The following is a 20,955-nucleotide window of genomic DNA, read 5'->3' on the forward strand; positions in this document are numbered from 1 at the left end:
GTATTGCAGTGATTTGGGGAGAGGGAAGGGGGGGAATATGTATTATCTTCCCCTTACTCAATTCTCTTCCTGGCTTATTGAAAGCTCTCTGCATAATACAACTGATTTGTACACTACCTAGAGTCCCTCTATGAGAGAGATACGCAGTTTCTAAATGTGATACATAAATAACTATATAGCCATATTTTCTCTTCAAAATTCCCAGTAATAACAGGATAGTTAGTTTGATCTACATTCTCACATGGAACCTTCTATGTGCAATCAGTAAACGCGGGTTGGTGGAAGGAAAAGATCTAAAGACAGTCTAGTCAAGGAACAACAAATAAAAGAATTGATGTACCTATGGCTGGTGGAACCTCATACACTTCCTCATATTCTTCTATCTCCTTAATCTCTCGAACTTCTTCATAATACTCATATTCCTCTCGTTCCACTGTTTCCTTATACTCTTCAGCTTCAGGTTCTTCTGGAGCTTCTTCATAATGCTCAACTTCAGGTTCTTCTGAAACTTCCTCATAATACTCAACTTCACGTTCTTCTGAAACTTCTGCATATTCTTCTAATTCTTCAGCTTCTTCTGCTGGCAAGTATTCCCCAGCCTCCTCGTATGTTTCATACTTCTCATATTCTTCATAAACATATTCTTCAGCCATAGGAACAGGAGCAGTGACCTTTTCCTTATGGACAATCTTCTTTCTTACCACAGGCACTTTAAAGACAATTAACTTGCCATTATTTCAAAGACTGCATAGAAACCATCCAGAACAAAGTGAAACTTAAAATAATCCACGGATATAAATAATTATAATATATTATTCTAAAAAAATACATGAACCCAACAGGCATGTAATATTGTTAGTCAGCAGAAATAAACTGGAAGGCATTTTGCAAGGTTAGCATGAAAAAAATCTTTGCCAAATATTCAGGAAACACTGATGTTTTGTTAGATACCAAATGTCATTTCATAAATTTTGATACAAACCTCTTTCTATCTTTTTTTAACTTTTATTTAACTTTACATTCTACTTTGTTTTGAGAGTTCAGACTGGGTCTCTCCTCCTTTTATTCTTAAAACAAGAGCCCCGTGAAATAGTGACAATCTCAAAGTCACCTAGTAAATTCTAGATGTGTTTCCCCCCAAAAAAACCCCCCCATCCTTTCTTTTCCCCCTCCTCCCGCTCCAGGCCGTCAACCCCGAAAGGTTAGGGAACTCTTAACTCAAGGATTGCAATTCTCTACATCAGGGGTGTCAAACTCAATTTCATTGAGGGCCGCATCAGCACTGAGGTTGCCCTCAAGGGGACGGGTGGGTATGGCCTGGGTGGGCATGGGCCTACTGGGTGGGCGTGGCTAGAGTGTGTATGGCCTACTGGGTGGGCGTGGCCAGCTCTACATCGTTTGCATCAAGGGTGCCTATGGGGGCCTGGGCAGGAGTGGGACAGATCCGAGGGTCTCTGGCAGAAGGAGGGTCTCTGGGCCAGGGCCAAGGCAGTGGGGGCCATTCCCTCACTGTTTCCAGGATGGCTTCGCAGGCCGCATGAAACCACTTCGCGGGCCGGATCCAGCCCCCGGGCCTTGTGTTTGACATGTCTGCTCTACATAGTCATTGATTTACAATGAAAGAATAAGAAAGCAACATGAAATATACAACATGCCTTCATGGGATTTTGGTTTGCAAATATTTGACATACACATTAGTGACATATAGACAATGAAGTACGTATACAGAGTTTAATACTGTGGAATAAAATTTTAACCAGACAAAAATTGTGCCTTTCATAGGTGACCTTTTTCTTTATGAAGAGGAATGGGTACCTCCTTTTCAAGGAAGACTTTCTTGGACATATCAGGTATTTTAAATTATGAGCCCACTGACAATATGGGGGCAATATTGGATGTATTCTTTAACAGCTGTGGATTTTTTTGAGTTTGTTCTGGAGCAACAGAAATGATAGATCAACGGCAAGGTGAATGATTCCGATATTTATATAGATAGGTGTACCTTTGGCTGGAGGAACTGGCACTTTTGGAGGAGCTTCAGGCACTTTCTCTTCTGGAACAGGTTTAGGAACTCCAGGCACTTTAAAGATAGTACAAAGTGTTTTTTTTTTAAGATGATCAAACATTTAAGACATCAAAAAATTCTGAATGGTTGATACTGGTGCTTAATATTTAAGAATATAAGTAACAGGTAACATCAATAAGAATAAAAGAGCATAAGAACGTAAGCAGTGACTTATGCATCGAATCCTTAGCCCATCTAGTCCAACATGGGTTCTCACAGAGGCTAACCAAATTCATAAGGAAGCCCATAAGTCTCCCAGCATCAGAGCTAATAGCCATTGAACCCCCTTGACTTCCAAGACTTAATCCAACCCTTGTTTAAAGCCAGAGAAACTGGTAGCCAGCACTACATTTCATGATTCCAAATTCCAAAGTTGAATTGCATGTTGTGTAAAAAATACATTTTCTTTTGTTTGTTCTGATTCTACCAGGGTTCAATTTTATTGGGTAATCTCTGATTCTGCAATTTTGGAAAGAGAAAAATAGCTTCACATTGTCCACATCATGCATACTTTTGTACAACACGATCTTATTCCCTTGCATTTGAATCATGTGGTTTTTCTGCAGAGTTTCAAAATATTAGATGTACCTTTGGCTGGTGGAGGTGGCACTTTTTTGGGAACAGGCACTTTCTCTTCTGGAACAGGTTTGGGAACTTCAAGAATTGAAAGAGAGATGGATTTTCTTTAAGATTTGAATTCAACTCACCATCGACAAACTTATAAGATATCCCAAAAATTTGAACTACCAGTATATTTTTTCTTAAAGATGTTGAACTTAACTCATCATGGACAAACATGCAAGACATCACAAGACCTACTAACATTGGTGTCTAATGCTTAAGAATAAGGATTCCATATTACTGTAGCAAAAATTAGATATACTTTTGGCTGGTGAAGCTGGAACAGGCATTTTATCTTCTAGGACAGCTTTGGGAACTTCAGGAACTTATAAGATAGTACAAAGGATATTTTTATAAATATTCTGGAGTTCGGTCAACATGGACAAACATATAAGACATCAAAAAAATTCAAATGACCAATACTGGTGCCTAACGCGTAAGAAGACAGAAGAGAAGTAATGTTTTTACACTACTTTTTAAAATAGTGAATATGTCTTTGGCTAATGGAGGTGGCACTTTTTCAGGAACAGGCACTTGCTCTTCTGGGTCAGCTTTGGGAAGTTCAACAATTGAAAGATAGATTTTTTCCCCCCTTAAACTCACAATGGACAAACATGAAATACCAGAACACTTTGAACTACTATAGCAATACATAACACTTAAGAATATAGATGACAGGCAATATCAATCTTGATGTTCTTTCTTAGTATTATAAATATTAGGTGTACCTTTGGCTGGTGGAGCTGGCATTTTTTTGGGAACAGGCACTTCCTCTTCTGGGACAGCTTTGGGAACTTCAGGAATTGAAAGACAGATTTTTTTTTTCTTAAAGATTTTGAGCTCAATTCACCGTGGACAAACATATAAGATATCCGAAAACTTTGAACAATATTGAGGTCTACAACTTAAGAATAAGGATGATAGGTAATGTCGGTGTTTTTGGTATAACTATTTTAAATGTTAGATGTACCTTTGGCTGGTGGAGGTGGCACTTTTTTGGGAACAGGCACTTTCTCTTCTGGGACAGGTTTGGGAACTTCAGGCACTTTAAAGATAGTATAGAGGACTTTTTAAAAAGATTTTGGTCTCAAGCCAACATTGACAAACACATAAGACATCACAAGACTTTGACCTACCAACATTGGTGTCTAATGATTAAGAATAAGGATTGCAAGTTAACATTAATTTTTCTCATACTAGTACTATTAGATATATTAGATGTACCTTTGGCTGGTGGAGCTGGCACTTTTTTAGGAACCGGTACTTCCTCTTCCGGGACAGGTTTGGGAACTTTGAAAGACAGATAAATTTTCTATAAGAGGTTGAGGTCATCTCACCATTAATAAACATATACGACGTTGCTCAGTTTTGGACCACCAAGGCTGGTGCTTAATACTGAACAATATGGATGATAAGAAATTTTAATCTTAATGTTTCCCTCTTACTATTATAAATATTAGATGTACCTTTGGCTGGTGGAGGTGGCACTTTTTTAGGAACAGGCACTTTCTCTTCTGGGACAGCTTTGGGAACTTCAGGCACTTTAAAAAGAGATGGTTTTCTTATTTCAAGGTTTTGTTCTTAGTTCACCATGGACAAATGTAGAAAACAATGCAAAACTCTAAACCTACTATTCTTTGTGTTTAACCCTTAACCGAAGAATATAAATGGTATGTATTGTCAACTTTTTTTCATCTGTACCTTTGGCTGGTGGAGGTGGCACCTTTTTGGGAACTGGCACTTTCTCTTCTGGAACAGGTTTTGGAACTTCGGGGACTTGAAAAAAAAGATTTAATGATTTTTTAATAAGGTTTTTGTTCTCAAGTCCAAAGTGGAACATACAGTAGAAGACATTACAAAACATTGAAAAACTGTCAAACCCAGTATTGCCTCACACGATCAAGGAAGCAAGAATCACACAGACATTAGGAAGGCCTTTAATGCAAGAATTAATGAATCCCAGAAACTACAGCAGTAACCACCCATTCTCTTTTATTAATGTCTTTATTGAAGTGGAGTCTGACTTTCTAGGCTTTTCACAACTCACACTGAGGTACGGTTGAACCTCTCCATTATTTGCAGATGGTTTCTGTCTAAATTTCTCCTGTTTCTATTCCAGCCTCCTCAAATTTCCTCACAACTATTGATGTTTTTCCGCTCTTAACTGGACAATAACAGTGACAGGTAATGTCATTTTTCCCCATACAGTTTCAAAAATTAGGTGGGAACAAACTTTAACTGAGGGGGAACTTCAGGCACTTTTCCTTTTGGATCAAGATTGAGAACTTCAGGGACTTGAAGGATAGGTGTTTTTTTTCTTCTTCTTTAAGATATAGAGCTCACCTCACTACAGACAAACATACAAGATAGTGCAAAACTTTGAACGAGCAAGATTTTTGTCCAGTGTTTAAGAATATGGATGACAGGTAATTATTTTTTTCATATTATCATAAATTTTTGAAGCATGGAATGGTTATTTTTTTTTGGAGAATAGACACTTTATCTTCCTGGACATATTTGGAAACCTTTGGCAGTTTTAAGATAGGAAGATTTTTTTTTAAAAAAAAAGATGTTGGTCTCAAGTCAACATGGACAGACATACAAGACACAGTAAAACTTTAAGCTATTAATTTTGCTGTTTAACATTTAACTGAAGAAGATACATGACTAGCAACATTAACAGAGTATTTTCTTTCATACTGTTTCAGGTTTCACAAGTACCTTTGGCTGGTGGAGCTGGTACTTTTTTGGGAACAGGAACTTTTTCTTCTGGGACAGGTTTGGGAACTTCAGGCACTTTAAAAAAAGATGGTTCCTTTTGAAAGGTTTGATCTCAAATCAGCATGGACTAGCTAGCCTATAAGCTGCTACAAATTTTTCAGCAGTAAATTTTTATTTAATATTTAAGAAGACGTATGACAGCTACTGTCAACATTCTTCCCAACTGCTATAAATATTCTATGCAACACTCAACAGGTAGAGCTGGCAGTTTTTCAGGAACAGGTTTGGAAATTGAAGGGATTTGAAAGATAGATGTATTTTCTGTAAGATTTTGAGCTGAGTTCACTAGGGACAAACATGTAAGATTTCACAAACTTTGAATTGGTGACTCATCATTAGGCATATGAATGATAAGGAGCACCAAAATTGGTCCTTTGTTATAAATATTAGATGTACCTTTGGCTGGTGGAGCTGGCACTTTTTTGGGAACTTCAAATATTTCCTCTTCCTCCACCACTTTGGGAACTTCAGGGACTTGAAAGACAGTATGAATTTTTTTTAGAATAAATATATTTTATTTCAAATCAATATAAACAAATATGGAAGACCTAAAAACTTGCAGTCCTGGTGTAGGTGTTTAATACTTAAATTATTAATGATAAGTACTGCCAACATTGATTGATTTTCAAGATATTTAGAACGTTAAATGAATATTTGTCAAGAGCACCTAACACCTCCAAGAGGGAAGAAACATTCGCACACATAACACGAAATTTAAATAAAGCATTTTTAAAAGATTTTGATCAGACTTGGATAACATACAAAGCATCACAAAACACTGCATACTGATATTAATGCTTAAAATTTAAGAATATCACAGATATGGTCAACATTTATGTTTTTCATAGACGTATATATTTCACATGTACCTTTAGCTGGTGGAGCTGGCACTTTTTTAGCAACAGGCACTTTCTCTTCTGGAACAGGCTTGGGAACTTCAGGGATTGAAAGACAGATTTTTGTCTTTAAGAGTTTGAGCTCAACTCACCATGGTCAAACATGTAAGATGTCACAAAACTTTGAAATACAAGTATTTGTTTCTTTTGCTCAAGAATCAAATGACAAGTCATGTTAATATTAAAGTTCTTTCCATGTTATTTTTTCAAAAGTTAGATGTACCTTTGGCTGGTGGAGCTGGTACTTTTTTAGGAACAGGCACTTCTTCTTCTTCTACGACTGGTATGGGAACTTCAGGCACTTAAAAGAATATATGATTTTCTTGTTTTAAGATTTTGTTATCAATTCACCATTGACAAATGCAGAAGACAACTCAAGAGTGTGAAATATTAATCTGGGCATTTAACCCTTAACAGAAGAATCATTGTGAAATATATTGTGAACTTTGTTTTCACTGTGTTACAAATTTCACCTGTACCTTTAGCGGGAGGAGCTGGCACCTTTTTGGGAATAGGCACTTTCTCTTCTGGGACAGGTTTGGGCACTTCAGGCACTTTTAAAGAAAGAGTTTAATTAAAAAAAGTTTTTTGTCTCAAGTCACCAGATGATACTACGAAACATTGAACTGTCGGTTTTTGTTGTCTAATTGTTAGAAATTCTGTTTATATATAGCAGTACAGATCAAATATAGTGTACAGTCACCATGTGCTTTACTGCTTAAGTGTTTAACTGTAACAGGAAAAAGGAAACTTCTTAGAAGTTAAGGACAGAGAGTATATACCATAAACTTGTATACACTGCCATCTACTGGCTGAATACTTCTATAGTTGTTGCATAAGAATGCATTCTAACAAAATATATTCCAACACTAATATTTAAGAATATGAATGACATTAGTATTTTTCATGGTGTTATACATATAAGATGTACCTTTGGCTGGTGGAGCTGGCACTTTTTTGGGAACTGGGACTTCCTCTTCTGGGACAGGTTTGGGAACTTTAGGCACTTTGAAAATAATATGGTTTTTTTTTAAGTATTAAATACTCAAGTCAACATGAACAAACTTCATAAAAGTTGAAAGAACTAATATGGATATTTTGTACTTGACTGACAAAGACATAACATCAAATAACATCAGCATTTATTTGTTTTAAGATATTTTAAAGACAAGATGTACACTTGACACGGCAAGTTGTTTTTGTAGAAGGAATCAGTCTGGTTTCTGGAATTCATTTGGGATTATTTAGGTATTTTAAAGATAATAAGAATTCTTAAAGACTTTGCTCTCAACATGGACAACATACAAGATGTGACAAAATTTAAATACTGACACTAGTGTCTAATACTTAGGAATATCAGTGACAAACAATGACAACATTTTTAACTTTTTAATACTGTTACAAATTTTACAGGTACCTTTGGCTGGTGGTGCTGGCACTTTTTTGGGGATAGGGATTTCCTCTTCTGGGACAGGTGTGGGAACTTCAGGCACTTTTAAAGATAGTATGGAGGATATTTTTTAAAAGATTTTCATCATGGACAAACACATGAGACATCACAAAACTTTGAATTATCAAAATTCATATCTAATAACATGGATGACAAATAACATTAATAAACATTTCTTCACATTTTTTTGATATAAGACATACCTTTAGCTGGTGGAGGTGGCACTTTTTTGGGAACTGGGACTTCCTCTTCTGGGACAGGTTTGGGAACTTCAGGCACTTTGAAAAGAGATTTTTTTTTTAAATTGAAAGGTAGATGGTTTTTTGGCTCAATCAACAATGGACAAAGATATAAAAGATCAGAAAACATTGAACTACTGTAGCAATCTTGGTGTTTAACACTTAAGAATAAGGATGACAAGTAATAGCAATGTGAATGTTTTTTCATATTGCTACTTTAAATATAAGATGTACCTTTGGCTGGTGGAGCTGGTACCCTTTTGGGGATAGGCACTTCTTCTTCTGGGACAGGTTTGGGAACTTCAGGCACTTTTAAGATAATATGGAGGATTTTTATAAAGATGTTGGTCTCAACAGGTGCACACATATAAGACATCACAGACTTTGAAGTACCAAAGTTCATGGCTAATAACACAGATGACAAGTAACATTAATGTTATGAGTGTTTTTTTTTCATTACTGTTTTAATTGGGCATACCTTTAGCTGGTGGAGGTGGCACTTTTTTGGGAACTGGGACTTTCTCTTCTGGGACAGGTTTGGGAACTTCAGGAATTGAAAGAGAGATGGATTTTCTTTAAGATTTGAATTCAATTCACCATCGACAAGCATATAAGATATCCCCAAAATTTGAACCACCAGTATACTTAAGAATATAGATGACAGGCAACTTCAGTCATGACGTTCTTTCTTACTGTTATAAATATTAGATGTACCTTTGGCTGGTGGAGGTGGCACTTTTTTGGGAACGGGCACTTTCTCTTCTGGGACAGGTTTGGGAACTTCAGGCACTTTAAAGATAGTATAGAGGACTTTTTAAAAAGATTTTGGTCTCAAGGTAACATTGACAAACACATAAGACATCACAAGACTTTGACCTACCAATATTAGTGTCTAACGATTAAGAATTAGGATTGCAAGTAATGTTAACGTTAATTTTTCTCATACTAGTACTATTAGATATATTAGATGTACCTTTGGCTGGTGGAGCTGGCACTTTTTTAGGAACCGGTACTTCCTCTTCTGGGACAGGTTTGGGAACTTTGAAAGACAGATAAATTTTCTATAAGATGTTGAGGTCATCTCACCATTAGTAAACATATACGACGTTGCTCAGTTTTGGACCACCAAGGCTGGTGCTTAATAGTGAACAATATGGATGATAAGAAATTTTAATCCTAATGTTTCCCTCTTACTATTATAAATGTTAGATGTACCTTTGGCTGGTGGAGCTGGCACTTTTTTAGGAACCGGTACTTCCTCTTCCGGGACAGGTTTGGGAACTTTGAAAGACAGATAAATTTTCAATAAGATGTTGAGCTCAACTCACCATGGGCAAACATGTAGGATGTCAGAAAATTTTGAACCACAGTAGCAATATTGGTGTCTAATACTTAAGAACAAGAATGACAACTAATCTCAGTGTTAATGTTTTTGATACATTTTAAATGTTAGGTGTACTTTTGACTGGGGGAGGTGGTACTTTTTTTGGGAACAGGCACTTCCTCTTCTGGGTCAGGTTTTGGAACTTCAGGCACTTGAAAAAGAGATGTTTTTCTTCTTTTAAGAATTTCTTTGTAACTCATCATGTACAGATGTACAAGAAAACACACAACTTTGAAACACTACCATTGGTGGTTTTTTTGTTTTTTGTTTTGCTTAATTGAAGAGCATGAGCATGGAGTATGATCCATGATAATCTATTTTCACACGGTTTCAAATAGATGTACCTTTGGCTGGTGGAGGTGGTACTTTTTTGGGAACTGGGACTTCCTCTTCTGGGACAGGTTTCGGAACTTCAGGGACTTGGAAAAAAAAATAGTTGGGAGAGTTTGATTTGAGGCCCCCATGGGAAGATAATGATAACAAGAATTTTATAAAATAGTAAACTATAGTTGGAAAAGCCAGGCATTTGCAGAAATGGTTAAGAAAAAAAAAGACTTAGAAGTTGAATAATTCAGGAGAGTTTCTATCAATGTTTACAAATAGAAAAGCGCATAAGAGTTTTTCCTATACAATTTAGAAATACAATTAATATAATCCTAGCATACTTGGTGGTGAAAAAAATGGTGAAGTTGTCTGCTTAGCCCTATCATTAGCACAACAGAGGAATAAGTCATGCTGCTGCCATAATGATTCTTTCTCTATATTAGTCAAAGTACCTTTTGCAACCGGTGGTGTTGGTGGCTCCACTTTTTTGGGAACAGGTTCAGGAATCTTCTTTGCTGGTACAACTTTCTTAGGTACTTCTGGCACTTTAAAACATTTTTTGTTCAGATTTAGACTTAAGTCTCATTAACAGATACAGTGGAAAAAAACACAGCAAGGGACAATCGCTGTTTTAATGCAGTGTAAGCCAAGAACATGAAAGAAGAGCCATTAGCATCAGCTTTCTGTTAGATGGAAAGCTGATGCTCAAGCTAAATATATATAAAAAAGCCCAGTGTGATTTGGCATCTTTATTTGGGAATAAATCCAAAATGTTTTTCTCATAAAATATACCCTTTTAATTTACAATTTTCGCTATCATCTGAGGCCTGTTCCTGTCTATTCTCCTAAGCCACTGTTTTTAAAATTTTGTTCCTCTCAGGACTCCTTCCCACTTTTAAAAATTATGGAGGATCTGAAAAAAGGTTTTGTTTTTATGACTTACATTGATCAATATTTACCATATTAAAAATTAAAACTGATTTATTTGCTGTCCCTACTGCTTCTTACAATTGTTTGATGGGATTTTAATATTATATTACTTTTCAACATAGGCTGGTAAATATTTTGAATTTTTGGACCCCTGAGAGGGTATTGGGGAAAACCCTAAGTCCTAAGATCACACTTTAAAACCCACTGTCCTAAATACACACATAATGTAACATAAAGTTTCTATTTAAACTCTTTTTAAAATGCTTCTCATGCTGTTCTGTATTATAAAAAATATTTTCCTGCTGGTGTTTTAAATATAAATTTATGAGATTAAATTGAAGTCTGCAGTTTTTGCCAGCATATTTAGAAACCCATTCCATTAAACTCAGTGGAATTTATGACCAAGTAAACATGAATAAGAACAGGTCATGCAATTTATTTGGAATGTAACATGTAAAATATTGGTGTCCAATAGAAGAGAATATTTGTAGCAAAATAAAATAAAGACTGGTATTGAAAATGTTTTTTTTTGATAAGGTGAATGAGGTTGATGTACATTTTTTTGGCATGACTCCCTCTTCAAGAAGTGTGTGTTCTTCCATTTTAAGAAACAATTTGTAGATGCACTTTCATCAACACAAAGATCCATAAAAACGACACATTCAAAGGACATGTAACAATAATATTCAAGATAAATAACCTCTACTTTTCAGAACAGGCTGGTATACCTTTAGCTGGTAGAGGCACTTCAGCTTCAATTTCCGCTTCCACAGGGATCTCTGGCACTTTAAAGATATCAAGAAATGAAATGTTTGAAACATATCACAAAGAAAAAGAATACAGGGGAGACAGAAGAGCAACAGATAAGCCCCATTATAGGTTAGAGAAGTATAACCACAAATCCACTTGTCCTTCCTGGGTATCATAATTCACTTTGCGTGTCATATTTGGCCCATATCTGCAAGTTCCATGGGGAAAAAACAGTTGAATATCCACATATAAATTAAAAGCGCTCCTCCATGTATCTTTAGGTAGAGGCAACTCTCCACCTTTTCCCACACAACTGGCACTTTAAAAAGATTAATTTGCAAATCAATTTTATTCAAAGCAGAAAAAAATAAAAGCCAGGTGGGAAAGTGAAAGAATCAAAACCGGAACAGTAGAACTGCAGCAGCTGAACCCAAGAGGAAAAAGTGCAAAGAGCAGCCACTAAGATGAGGAAAGGCCTGGAGACTAAAACATATGAAGAATGGTTGCAGGATTTGGGTTTGGCTAGTCTACAGAAAAGAAGCACTGAGGGGGGACATGATAGCAGTGTTTTACTATTTGAGAGGCTGCCACAAAGAGGAGGGGGGGTCAACTTATTTTCCAAAGCACCAGAGGTCAGGACAAGAAACTATGGATGGAAATTAATCAAGGAGAGAAGCAACCTGGAACTAAGGAGAAACTTCCTAAAAGTCAGGACAATTAACCAGTGGAACCGCTTGCCTTCAGAAGTTGTAAGTGCTTCATCACTGGAGATTTTTAAGAAGAGACTGGACAGTCACTTGTCTGAAATGGCATAGGGTCTCCTGCTTGAGCAGGGGGTTGGACTAGAAGACCTCCAAGGTCCCTTCCAGCTCTATTCTAATTGATTGAAGAGGTTTAGGGATTTACAAAACGAGATTGACAGAAATGATCAACTGTTATTGTAACTGCTTGTTTTGGCCTGAATGACATTTGCTTAATATAGACCAAGTGAATAACCATAGAACATTCTGCCTCACAAGATGATGTACCTTTAGCAGGAGGTGCTTCTACTCGTTTAGGGACAGGAACAGGCATTTCCTCTTTAGGTACTGGTTTCTTGGGCACTTTGATTGAAAAAAATACAGAAATACTTTTGAGCATGGGGTTCCATTTTGGCACAAATCAGAGAATAATAGCTCCAAACACACAAAAACATAGATATAAAGACCACTTGAAAAGACAAGGAACAAGCTTTCTCAGCACATTGTGTTTAAACACACACACACACACACACACTCACACAAAGGACATGTTGATATGTCAAGAACGAAACTTTGGCAGCTATGTGCCTCTTTGTTTCAACTTGCCATTAGAGTAAGGGGGGGAGTTGTTGCTTTAGAATTGGTTAGATTGGTAGAAATGAAACTTCTATGGTTCCCCTGAAGACTGTGAGAGCCTGAAACCTTTTCAAGGACACTGCAGCAGGTGTGGAGAGGAAGCAGATGGTTCCCATAACAAAGTGAAATTGTTTACACGGACTAGGTGAGAGGGTGGGGGTTTGGCCAGAGAAAATATTGCTTAATTCTCGAACTGGTGTCTAGGAACCTCAGAGTTAGTTTTGCTTTGACATTACCATGCCGTGTATTCAATAAACAGTAAGATTTTCGGAAACAGAATGAACCTGGACATTTATCTGGATTCTCGTGCTGGATGTTGACACAAAGATTGTTATATGAATTTGTACATGTTAAATCCCAAAGTGATGTACCTTTAGCTGGTGGAGCTTCTTTCCTTTTGGGCACAGGAACCTTTTCTTCAGGGACAGGCTTCTTTGGCACTTCAGGCACTTTAGAGATAAGGTTTGAGATTATTGAGGACCAATATGTTAAGGCACATTAAACAACACAAGCAAAGCCAGTTTGGTCTAGTGGTTAAGGTGCTAACGTATCAACTGCAACTGTGGCAAGAAAGGTTGTAAAGTGGGGCAAAACTCACTTAACAAATGTCTCACTTAAAAACATAAATGTTAGGCTCAATTGTAATCATACAGGACTGTCTGTAATGAAGGTGGAAGACAAATACATACATCAAAAATAAATAAAAAGGGCACAACTATGTTGGACGCTACTACAAGAAAAATAGATCTACAATAATTCTTCATCCGCTTAGCCAATGTCTTTACAGCTCTTAAAAACTTATGAAAAGGAAAACAAAGATGAAAAAAATGTGATATACAGTACCTTTGGCTGGAGGAGCTTCCTTTTTCTTGGGAACAGGAACAGGTTTCTTTTTCTCAGGCACAGGCTTCTTGGGGACTTCGGGCACTTTAAAGATAAAATTATGTTTAAAAGTTTGGACATGGGCGTCTACAGAGTGATCCAAAAATCAAGATGATAACTATGGCTGTACAATCAAAACTTCACTCCTTTTTATGTGTCGCAGGTACTATGCATTTAGAAATGGGGGGGGGGAAGGGCAGGGCTTTGATCGCACTATAATGATTATTATCTTGACTTCTTTGGTTTATTTCTGTAATGTCCATGGTAACATAGTGCAAACATTGGTGAAGCCATATATTAGGTCAAAGAAGTTCCTTATCTCTTCTTTGATACAGCATCTGTTACAATCCGTGACACATTGTTCAGCAGAGCCTCCACCCTTTTGACTAGATTTCGAGGACTGAATGTTTCCATAAAACTCCACTAATTGGCATCTGAATGGCTCTGATCAGCAGAATACACACCATTAGATTATCCCTTTCTATCATTCTCCTTGGAATCTACCAGCTCAGTTTACTTCTAAATTGCTTCCCCCCCCCCGCATCAGAGTGATGGATTCGCTACTTTCTAGAGCATGCGGCTCTTTCAGCTGTCTCCTGCGGCTCCCAGTCCTCTGCCATGTGCAGTCCAAAAAAAAAGTGGGACTAAAAAAGTTCAACCAATCAATTCAAATATGCAGGGTAGGTGCATATCTCGCCTTGGCTCCACTCTTCAGTCAAACCCTGTTCTGCGCATGCGCCCATGTATGTGCATGTGCACACATTTTTTTGCGGCTCCCAGTTTTTCCTTTTGTGAGGGAACCGGTTCCGAGTGGCTCTTTCACTGTTTCAGGTTGCTGACCCCTGTTCTAGAGTATATGCAGGGCCCCAAAGTATTCTTTGAAATAAATAAGATGGCCAGGTCTTGTAAGAATGCTATCTTCCCAGTAAACAAAAAACACTTCAGAATACCATTAAAATTACACTCAAATGAAGCACGATGCTTGGACAGGGTCAAAAGAGTCTACAGGCTTTATGTTGGGGATCTGACTAACATCCTCTATTTTGGAAGATTCACTGAATTTACTGGGATTAATGTAAGAACTAAAAGTAAAAGGTTTCCCTGTCACTCATGTCTGACTTGAAGGCATGGTGCTCATCTTTGTTTCTTGGCCAGATAAATATAAAATTGCATTAGTATATTTCAAGGCTTTTAGACAGAGGAGGCTTGTTTATTAGGCTCTGTTTCTAATGAGGAGAAGTTTGGATGTAAGTAGAATAATTTTCCACAAATAAGATAGCACCTAAAGTTTAAATAGGTTAAATATTTTTGAACTATTCCCTAGTTCAAACTTTCCTATTTGCAGTTTATACCCTGAAACCACACATGATTTTCAAACTTTAGTTAGAAAGATGAATGACACATCAAAACAAATCTGAATAAACAAAACAAACAAACAAAAATCTGAGGTAAGAACAAATTTGTAAAATATACATTGCCGGCCTGTTGCTTTTAAAAGCTGATTTTTTTTACCTTTATGTGGAGGAGGAGGAGGAATTTCTTCTTCTTCTTCATATTCAGGAACCTCTTCATAATGAGGTACTACTACTACCTCTTCTTCCTCATGAGTTACCTCTTCTTCATATCGTGAGACTTCCTCCTCATATCGTGAGACTTCCCCCTCATATCGTGAGACTTCCTCTTCATATCGTTCCTCTTCTTCATATTGTGGGACTTCTTCCTCTTCATATTGGGGAACTTCTTCTTCTTCGTATTCAGGAGCCTCTTCTTCATATTGAGGAACTGTCACATGGACCACTTCTTTTTTAACAACAGTCTTACGAACTTCAGGAACTTTAAAAAATACGAATTTTTGGAGTTTTAGTTACACACTAAAGTTACACACATTGCAATCAACAATGTAAGCATTAATCAAAAGAATACTCAAATAATCATAAAGGCTGGAATAACATATAGCAATACACAACAGACAAAGGACTCAAATTTATATCTTAAATATACCTTTAGCGGGAGGTTTCTTCATTTTTGCAGTAATTGATATAGGCATTTTTTCTTTTCTGATAGCTCTCTCAGGCTCTTCAGGAACTTTAAAGATACAGTACATTAACATATAAGAGCTGAAAAGGCTTTAAGAACAACAAGACACCAACATATATTTCTGTTACCAGACAAAATATACACATATTTGGTTAAAGAAGATATTTGACTTTACTGTAGTTGCATCTCTTTTATTTACATTATCTCCTGTATAATTTATTCTTCTGAATTAAAAGGATATGATATGTTAAGGTTTTTTTTTAAGTATGCATTTTTCAAATTTCATCATCAAGAATTTTTTGTCAGTTACAGCCAAAATCTTGTAGGTATTTTTCCAATTCTGATTTGCCATTGTACTGTTGATGAATGGTACTGAAGATAAGTCAAAGATTTGTTTTGATAGTACTTCCAGGGAGTATCCAAGATGAGTAAAAATAACCAAACTTTTCAGCCCATTAAGAAGATATCTATCTATCTATCTATCTATCTATCTATCTATCTATCTATCTATCTATCTATCTATCCATGTATCCTTATTTATTACTTCTATACTTCCCATCTAGCCAAGGCAGCTATTACCTGTTTGTTAAATTTGTGTATTACAAACTGTTCAATTTCTGTTGGCCTTTTCTATATGCTTCCTAAATGCTGCTTCCATAATATTTTTGCTATTCTAAGCCATTTTACTTAGACGAACCTTTCAGTATCAGAAGTAGAACAACTTCAAGCAGTTATCCAAGTGAAAAATTGAAAAGAAAAAAACCCAACATTTTTTTAATGCTGTACAGAATTTATCTTCTTAGATTGTTAATCTCTTCTGTTGCATTCAAAGAAAAAAAAATCAAGCTATCAAATTTATTCATTGGGCCATTAAACCTTCCTTACTATTAAGAATCAGACCCCTCGGTGATTCATTTTATTATTTATATATTATTATTTTTATTAAAATGTTATATGGTAAATTTCATACTGCAATTATATCTCAGTAAAATTTCTTTTGGAGATAACAAGAGACTGGGAGACTTAGTGCTCTCGGAGAGCTAATATCTTTACAAGTCAGTAATAAATATTCATTTTCTTAACATATATTAAACGACAGTGACAGGTTATTCAATTCCTGAGTTTCTGGTTGCTGCAACTATGCTTTTCCTCATTGACATCCTACCTGTATATGAAACTTCCTCCTCTGTATGAAGAGAAACAGAGACTTCCTCTGCATAACCCCAGCGTTCTTCTATGGCTGTTATTAAAGACATAGTATTTCACTTTAGAATACCACATGAGAAGTACCATTTAAGGCATACAATAAGAATTTGGAGACTTCCTTTTAGACATTAAACAGAAAGTAAGAAAAATAGGCCTCGCCCATTCTCCTCATAGGAATTGAGAAGAAAACTATTTTTTTTAATTTGAGAATTCGTAAGAATGTCTTCTTATATATACATATGAATTTTTGTTTTGTATGAAGATCATATACCTTTTTCTGGTGGAGCTACTTCTCTTTTGGGGATAACCATGGATACTTTTTCTTCTGATACAAGTTGCTTTGGAAGTTCTGGCACTTCTGGCAGTTGAAAGAAAGTAATAAGAAAACCATGCCATGAATTGATGCTCTTCTCTCTAAATTGTTGGTGCTAGTAATTATATGAATGGGATAATGGACAAAAATGTCCAGGCAATGACCAAATTGCTAAACAAGACAATTGACAATTCTTCTGAAAATGTCATCAGCCCGACCACACAGCATTTAACAGATATACACTGAACAGATACTAAAAACTCCATATTACACCTATATCATTTACAGAACACAGAACATTGATTTGGTTTTAAAATTCCCTTAAGAAGAAGCGGGGTTTTTTTTACAATACTGATTTTGCAGTAAAAATAGTATTTATTAATCATAATAACACATACCAAAAGGAAAACAAATAACTCCCTGCAAAAAACTTGCATCAATAGTAAACAATTGCAAGATGTTGACCCAGACAACACTTTTCAACCTAGGCAAGGACATAAGAGACACAAAACTAACGACACTTAAGAAGAGTGCTAATAGACTTTAGCATTTGGATACTAACAAATGTGAAATCCAAAATGCAATGAAGAGTTCAGTAGTCTTTTACAACTTAGTGTCCTACAGATGTGTTGATTTTTAATTATTATTGGCTGCACTGGCTAGGAATTGTGCAAGTGGAAACCATTATGTTTGGAAAAAATGTTCCCACTTGAGTATTCCAATCCATTCATTCTGTTGATTAGCACTAGCTGATACCTTTTGATAACCTTTAAAATTAACTTGTAACATCAAGCAGAATATTAGCTATTTTCTTTGCCTTATACCAAGTCATTAATAATTTTCCATATGAGTTCCATAATGCTAAAATCTTAATATAGGGACCTTTTGTGGGAAATATGTAACCTTATAATTTAATTATTTTTATTTCATTTGAATGGCAAAATACAGTAGATCTACAAATAAATAGCCCTTAACGCTTGGATCAACTGCTTTGAAATGCAATATCTATAATTTATAGTTGCCCCTTATAGATTAACACATTTGATTTGTGCACTTATAGTGCGGTCATAAAAAGTAATACGGTTATATAACGCAAAGTATTTCAGAACTGAAAATACCAGCTAGCCTAATCTTCTTTGTTTGTTAAAAGCAACACATTTCTACAAATGTTAGGCAAGTTGCAATGTATCTTTCTTGGAAGCAGCTAGCTCACAACTTCTGCAATTACCTGACTGATACTAGAAAAACCTTCTACAGAATCAAGCAAGCATTATACCTTTAGGTGGTGGTGGCGCTACCACTTTCTTAGGTATTGGAACACGGACTTCCTCTTCTGGGACAACTTTCTTTGGCACAACTGGCATTTAAAACATATTTATTTATTTATTTTAGTTGATTTGAATTATTTATATGTAATAAGACTTGGTCAAAGTTACAAAAATACACTGGTATTAATTACAAACATGAATAAAAATATGAAGATAATCACGACTGAACATCAAATAGGAAACAAAGCTTATTCAACATAATTGGAGTAAGAAGATAAACACTGCCTACTTAGGCAAGCCTGCTAAGATATTTCGCCTCCCTACTTTCTTTCGATTAAAAAGTTCTCCTGATCATGTTCTATTAGTTATATCAAAAGTGTTCTTGAAGTTCCCTACGTTTTAAAAGTGGTTTGTTGTTGTTTTTTGTTCCAGAGATGGATGTTTGAGAAATGAAACACATTTCTCATTTAATTTCTCCTCAGCAATTTGCCAACCTTGTATTGCCATCTTTTAGTTGTCAGTCAAAATTAAGATATACTGTAGATACATGCCATAGAATTTAGAATTTGATGTACCTTTCTTTGGTGGCGCTTCTTCCTTTTTAGAGACAGAAATTTTTTCTTCAGTGACCACTTTTTTCTGGCGGATTTCTGTCACTTTAAAAAATAATGAAGATACGTCTACTGCATGTATTTCAAATATACATAAACATTTTAAAGTGAGATAGCCGCCTTCAGCAATCAATATTAATTTTTAAAATTTACAAAGAGAATTAGACAAGCAGCGAGGCTGAGAGTTTGTCAATATTTCAGGGAGAAGACTAAAGAAGGACGAAAACAGGGTGACAATGAAGATATTATTCATAAAACAATATACCACAAGAGACAAACAGAACACATCCCTCAGAGTTCCTTGCCTGTTTGGTTTATTTACCTTTGGCTGGTGGGGGTTCTTTAACTTTAGGTGGAACTTTCTCTTCAGGAGGGACTTTCTTGGGCACTTAAAAAAACATTTTACAACGTTGATTTCAACACAACACATTTTTAAGTTCAACACAAATAAAAAATATTCTGAAAACTACGGGCACACAGATTTCACTGAAGTCATATGTGGTTAGATTACCTAGGAAAATGTAGTTTTCATAATCCATGAAAAAGAAATTAGTGTAATTTTAAATGTCTTTCTTTATTTCCCCACCTTTTCTTCCCGTAATACAAGTAAGATTTGAGGAATAACAGTCTCATTTGGTTGAATATCAAGAAGCAGTAAATATTTATACCTCTTGCCGGAGGGGCTTCCACTTTCTTGGGAGGAGCAACTGGTTCTTTCTTTGGTGGTTCGGGTCTCTTCCGGACCTCTGGCACTTTAGAAAGAATATTTAGATATAAGCAATACTTTCTAAGTACTTCTTATGCAAAGTTACCAATTGCCTCTTTAAATTATATGGAAAGTAAGGGGGAAATCCTAGATACAAAACGTAAATGTACAAATTAATTCATTGATACATGAATTTACTAAGCCATACTATCCCACAGCAGCAGTAAAAAAAGTGAGGTATTATATGAAATCAATATGAGACATTGAACAGGTTCCAGTTACTACCATCTGAATAAGGAGTAGTGCCGTGTGTTATATACTGTCTATTTGTAAATTAAAAGACAAGTTTTATCCTATCCATCACATAGAAAATAACTTTCTTACATATATCCATAGTTTTTAGTTTACACATATTCTAATTGTTTTAACATACAATCTTTTAGACAGTCACCTAATAGATTTTTCAATTTTAATTTCCACTAACATTTAGATTTAACGTTTGATATTTATCATTCCCAAGATTTTTAGTATACTCCCAATTCATCTATCATCATTCCTCACAAAATCTAACATTTAAAATACACATCCCGTTTACTTAATTTCTCACCCTCTATGTCAACAAGTTAAGGATACATTATGATATCCTTCCTTTTTGCTAATTTTCAGTTGTTGTTTTTTAAGTAGTAATCAAAATTTCTTTTTATTTCAATATTTAATACTTCCTCTCTTCCTCTTTATATCTGCTACTCTTGCTTAAACTGATAATTTTCATTTTTAACATTCCATATAGACCTATTACTTTCAACAATAAGTTTTTAGCTTATCTACATTATTCACCTTTACATGACCTTTATGAACAAATCAATATTCAAATTAGCTATTAGTATTTATACTGCTAAATTTTAATGACCAATTTTTTTCTTTATCTCAGTTCGTAACAATGTCTTGTGTTCAACATACACATCTTATCTATTTAAGTACTTTCTGTTTCAGATTTCAATAAGATAGTCGAAACTCCATTCTTCTTCAGTCTTATTCCAGCTTTTTTCCTTTGCCAAATCATCTTCCATATCCTTGTTTTTGGGTCATCGAACCAATCTCCTTGTAATATCATGT

General features: G+C 35.6%; 1 protein-coding gene across 1 annotated transcript in view; it reads right to left on the bottom strand.

Moving 5' to 3' along the window:
• Positions 1-20,955, bottom strand: part of TTN (titin) — a 314,290-nt gene that overhangs the window by 150,839 nt on the left and 142,496 nt on the right. Inside the window, exons 129-162 of the mRNA XM_083368347.1 lie at positions 19,802-19,885; positions 19,456-19,521; positions 19,098-19,178; positions 17,213-17,299; positions 16,901-16,975; positions 15,700-15,783; positions 15,211-15,531; positions 13,660-13,743; positions 13,188-13,265; positions 12,469-12,543; positions 11,419-11,475; positions 10,213-10,305; positions 9,781-9,855; positions 9,268-9,333; positions 9,026-9,091; positions 8,767-8,841; positions 8,531-8,596; positions 8,287-8,361; positions 8,017-8,091; positions 7,781-7,855; positions 7,295-7,369; positions 6,843-6,917; positions 6,587-6,664; positions 6,337-6,402; positions 5,864-5,941; positions 5,408-5,482; positions 4,388-4,462; positions 4,153-4,227; positions 3,911-3,976; positions 3,657-3,731; positions 3,415-3,480; positions 2,654-2,719; positions 2,003-2,080; positions 341-709 (exon numbers count right to left, since the gene is read on the bottom strand). Of these exons, the coding sequence (XP_083224473.1) occupies positions 341-709; positions 2,003-2,080; positions 2,654-2,719; positions 3,415-3,480; positions 3,657-3,731; positions 3,911-3,976; positions 4,153-4,227; positions 4,388-4,462; positions 5,408-5,482; positions 5,864-5,941; positions 6,337-6,402; positions 6,587-6,664; positions 6,843-6,917; positions 7,295-7,369; positions 7,781-7,855; positions 8,017-8,091; positions 8,287-8,361; positions 8,531-8,596; positions 8,767-8,841; positions 9,026-9,091; positions 9,268-9,333; positions 9,781-9,855; positions 10,213-10,305; positions 11,419-11,475; positions 12,469-12,543; positions 13,188-13,265; positions 13,660-13,743; positions 15,211-15,531; positions 15,700-15,783; positions 16,901-16,975; positions 17,213-17,299; positions 19,098-19,178; positions 19,456-19,521; positions 19,802-19,885 (3,075 nt within the window). The remainder of the gene's footprint in view (positions 1-340; positions 710-2,002; positions 2,081-2,653; positions 2,720-3,414; positions 3,481-3,656; positions 3,732-3,910; positions 3,977-4,152; positions 4,228-4,387; positions 4,463-5,407; positions 5,483-5,863; positions 5,942-6,336; positions 6,403-6,586; positions 6,665-6,842; positions 6,918-7,294; positions 7,370-7,780; positions 7,856-8,016; positions 8,092-8,286; positions 8,362-8,530; positions 8,597-8,766; positions 8,842-9,025; positions 9,092-9,267; positions 9,334-9,780; positions 9,856-10,212; positions 10,306-11,418; positions 11,476-12,468; positions 12,544-13,187; positions 13,266-13,659; positions 13,744-15,210; positions 15,532-15,699; positions 15,784-16,900; positions 16,976-17,212; positions 17,300-19,097; positions 19,179-19,455; positions 19,522-19,801; positions 19,886-20,955) is intronic.

Source organism: Vipera ursinii, assembly GCF_947247035.1.
Source record: "Vipera ursinii genome assembly, chromosome: 1".
NCBI classification, from domain to species: domain Eukaryota; kingdom Metazoa; phylum Chordata; class Lepidosauria; order Squamata; family Viperidae; genus Vipera; species Vipera ursinii.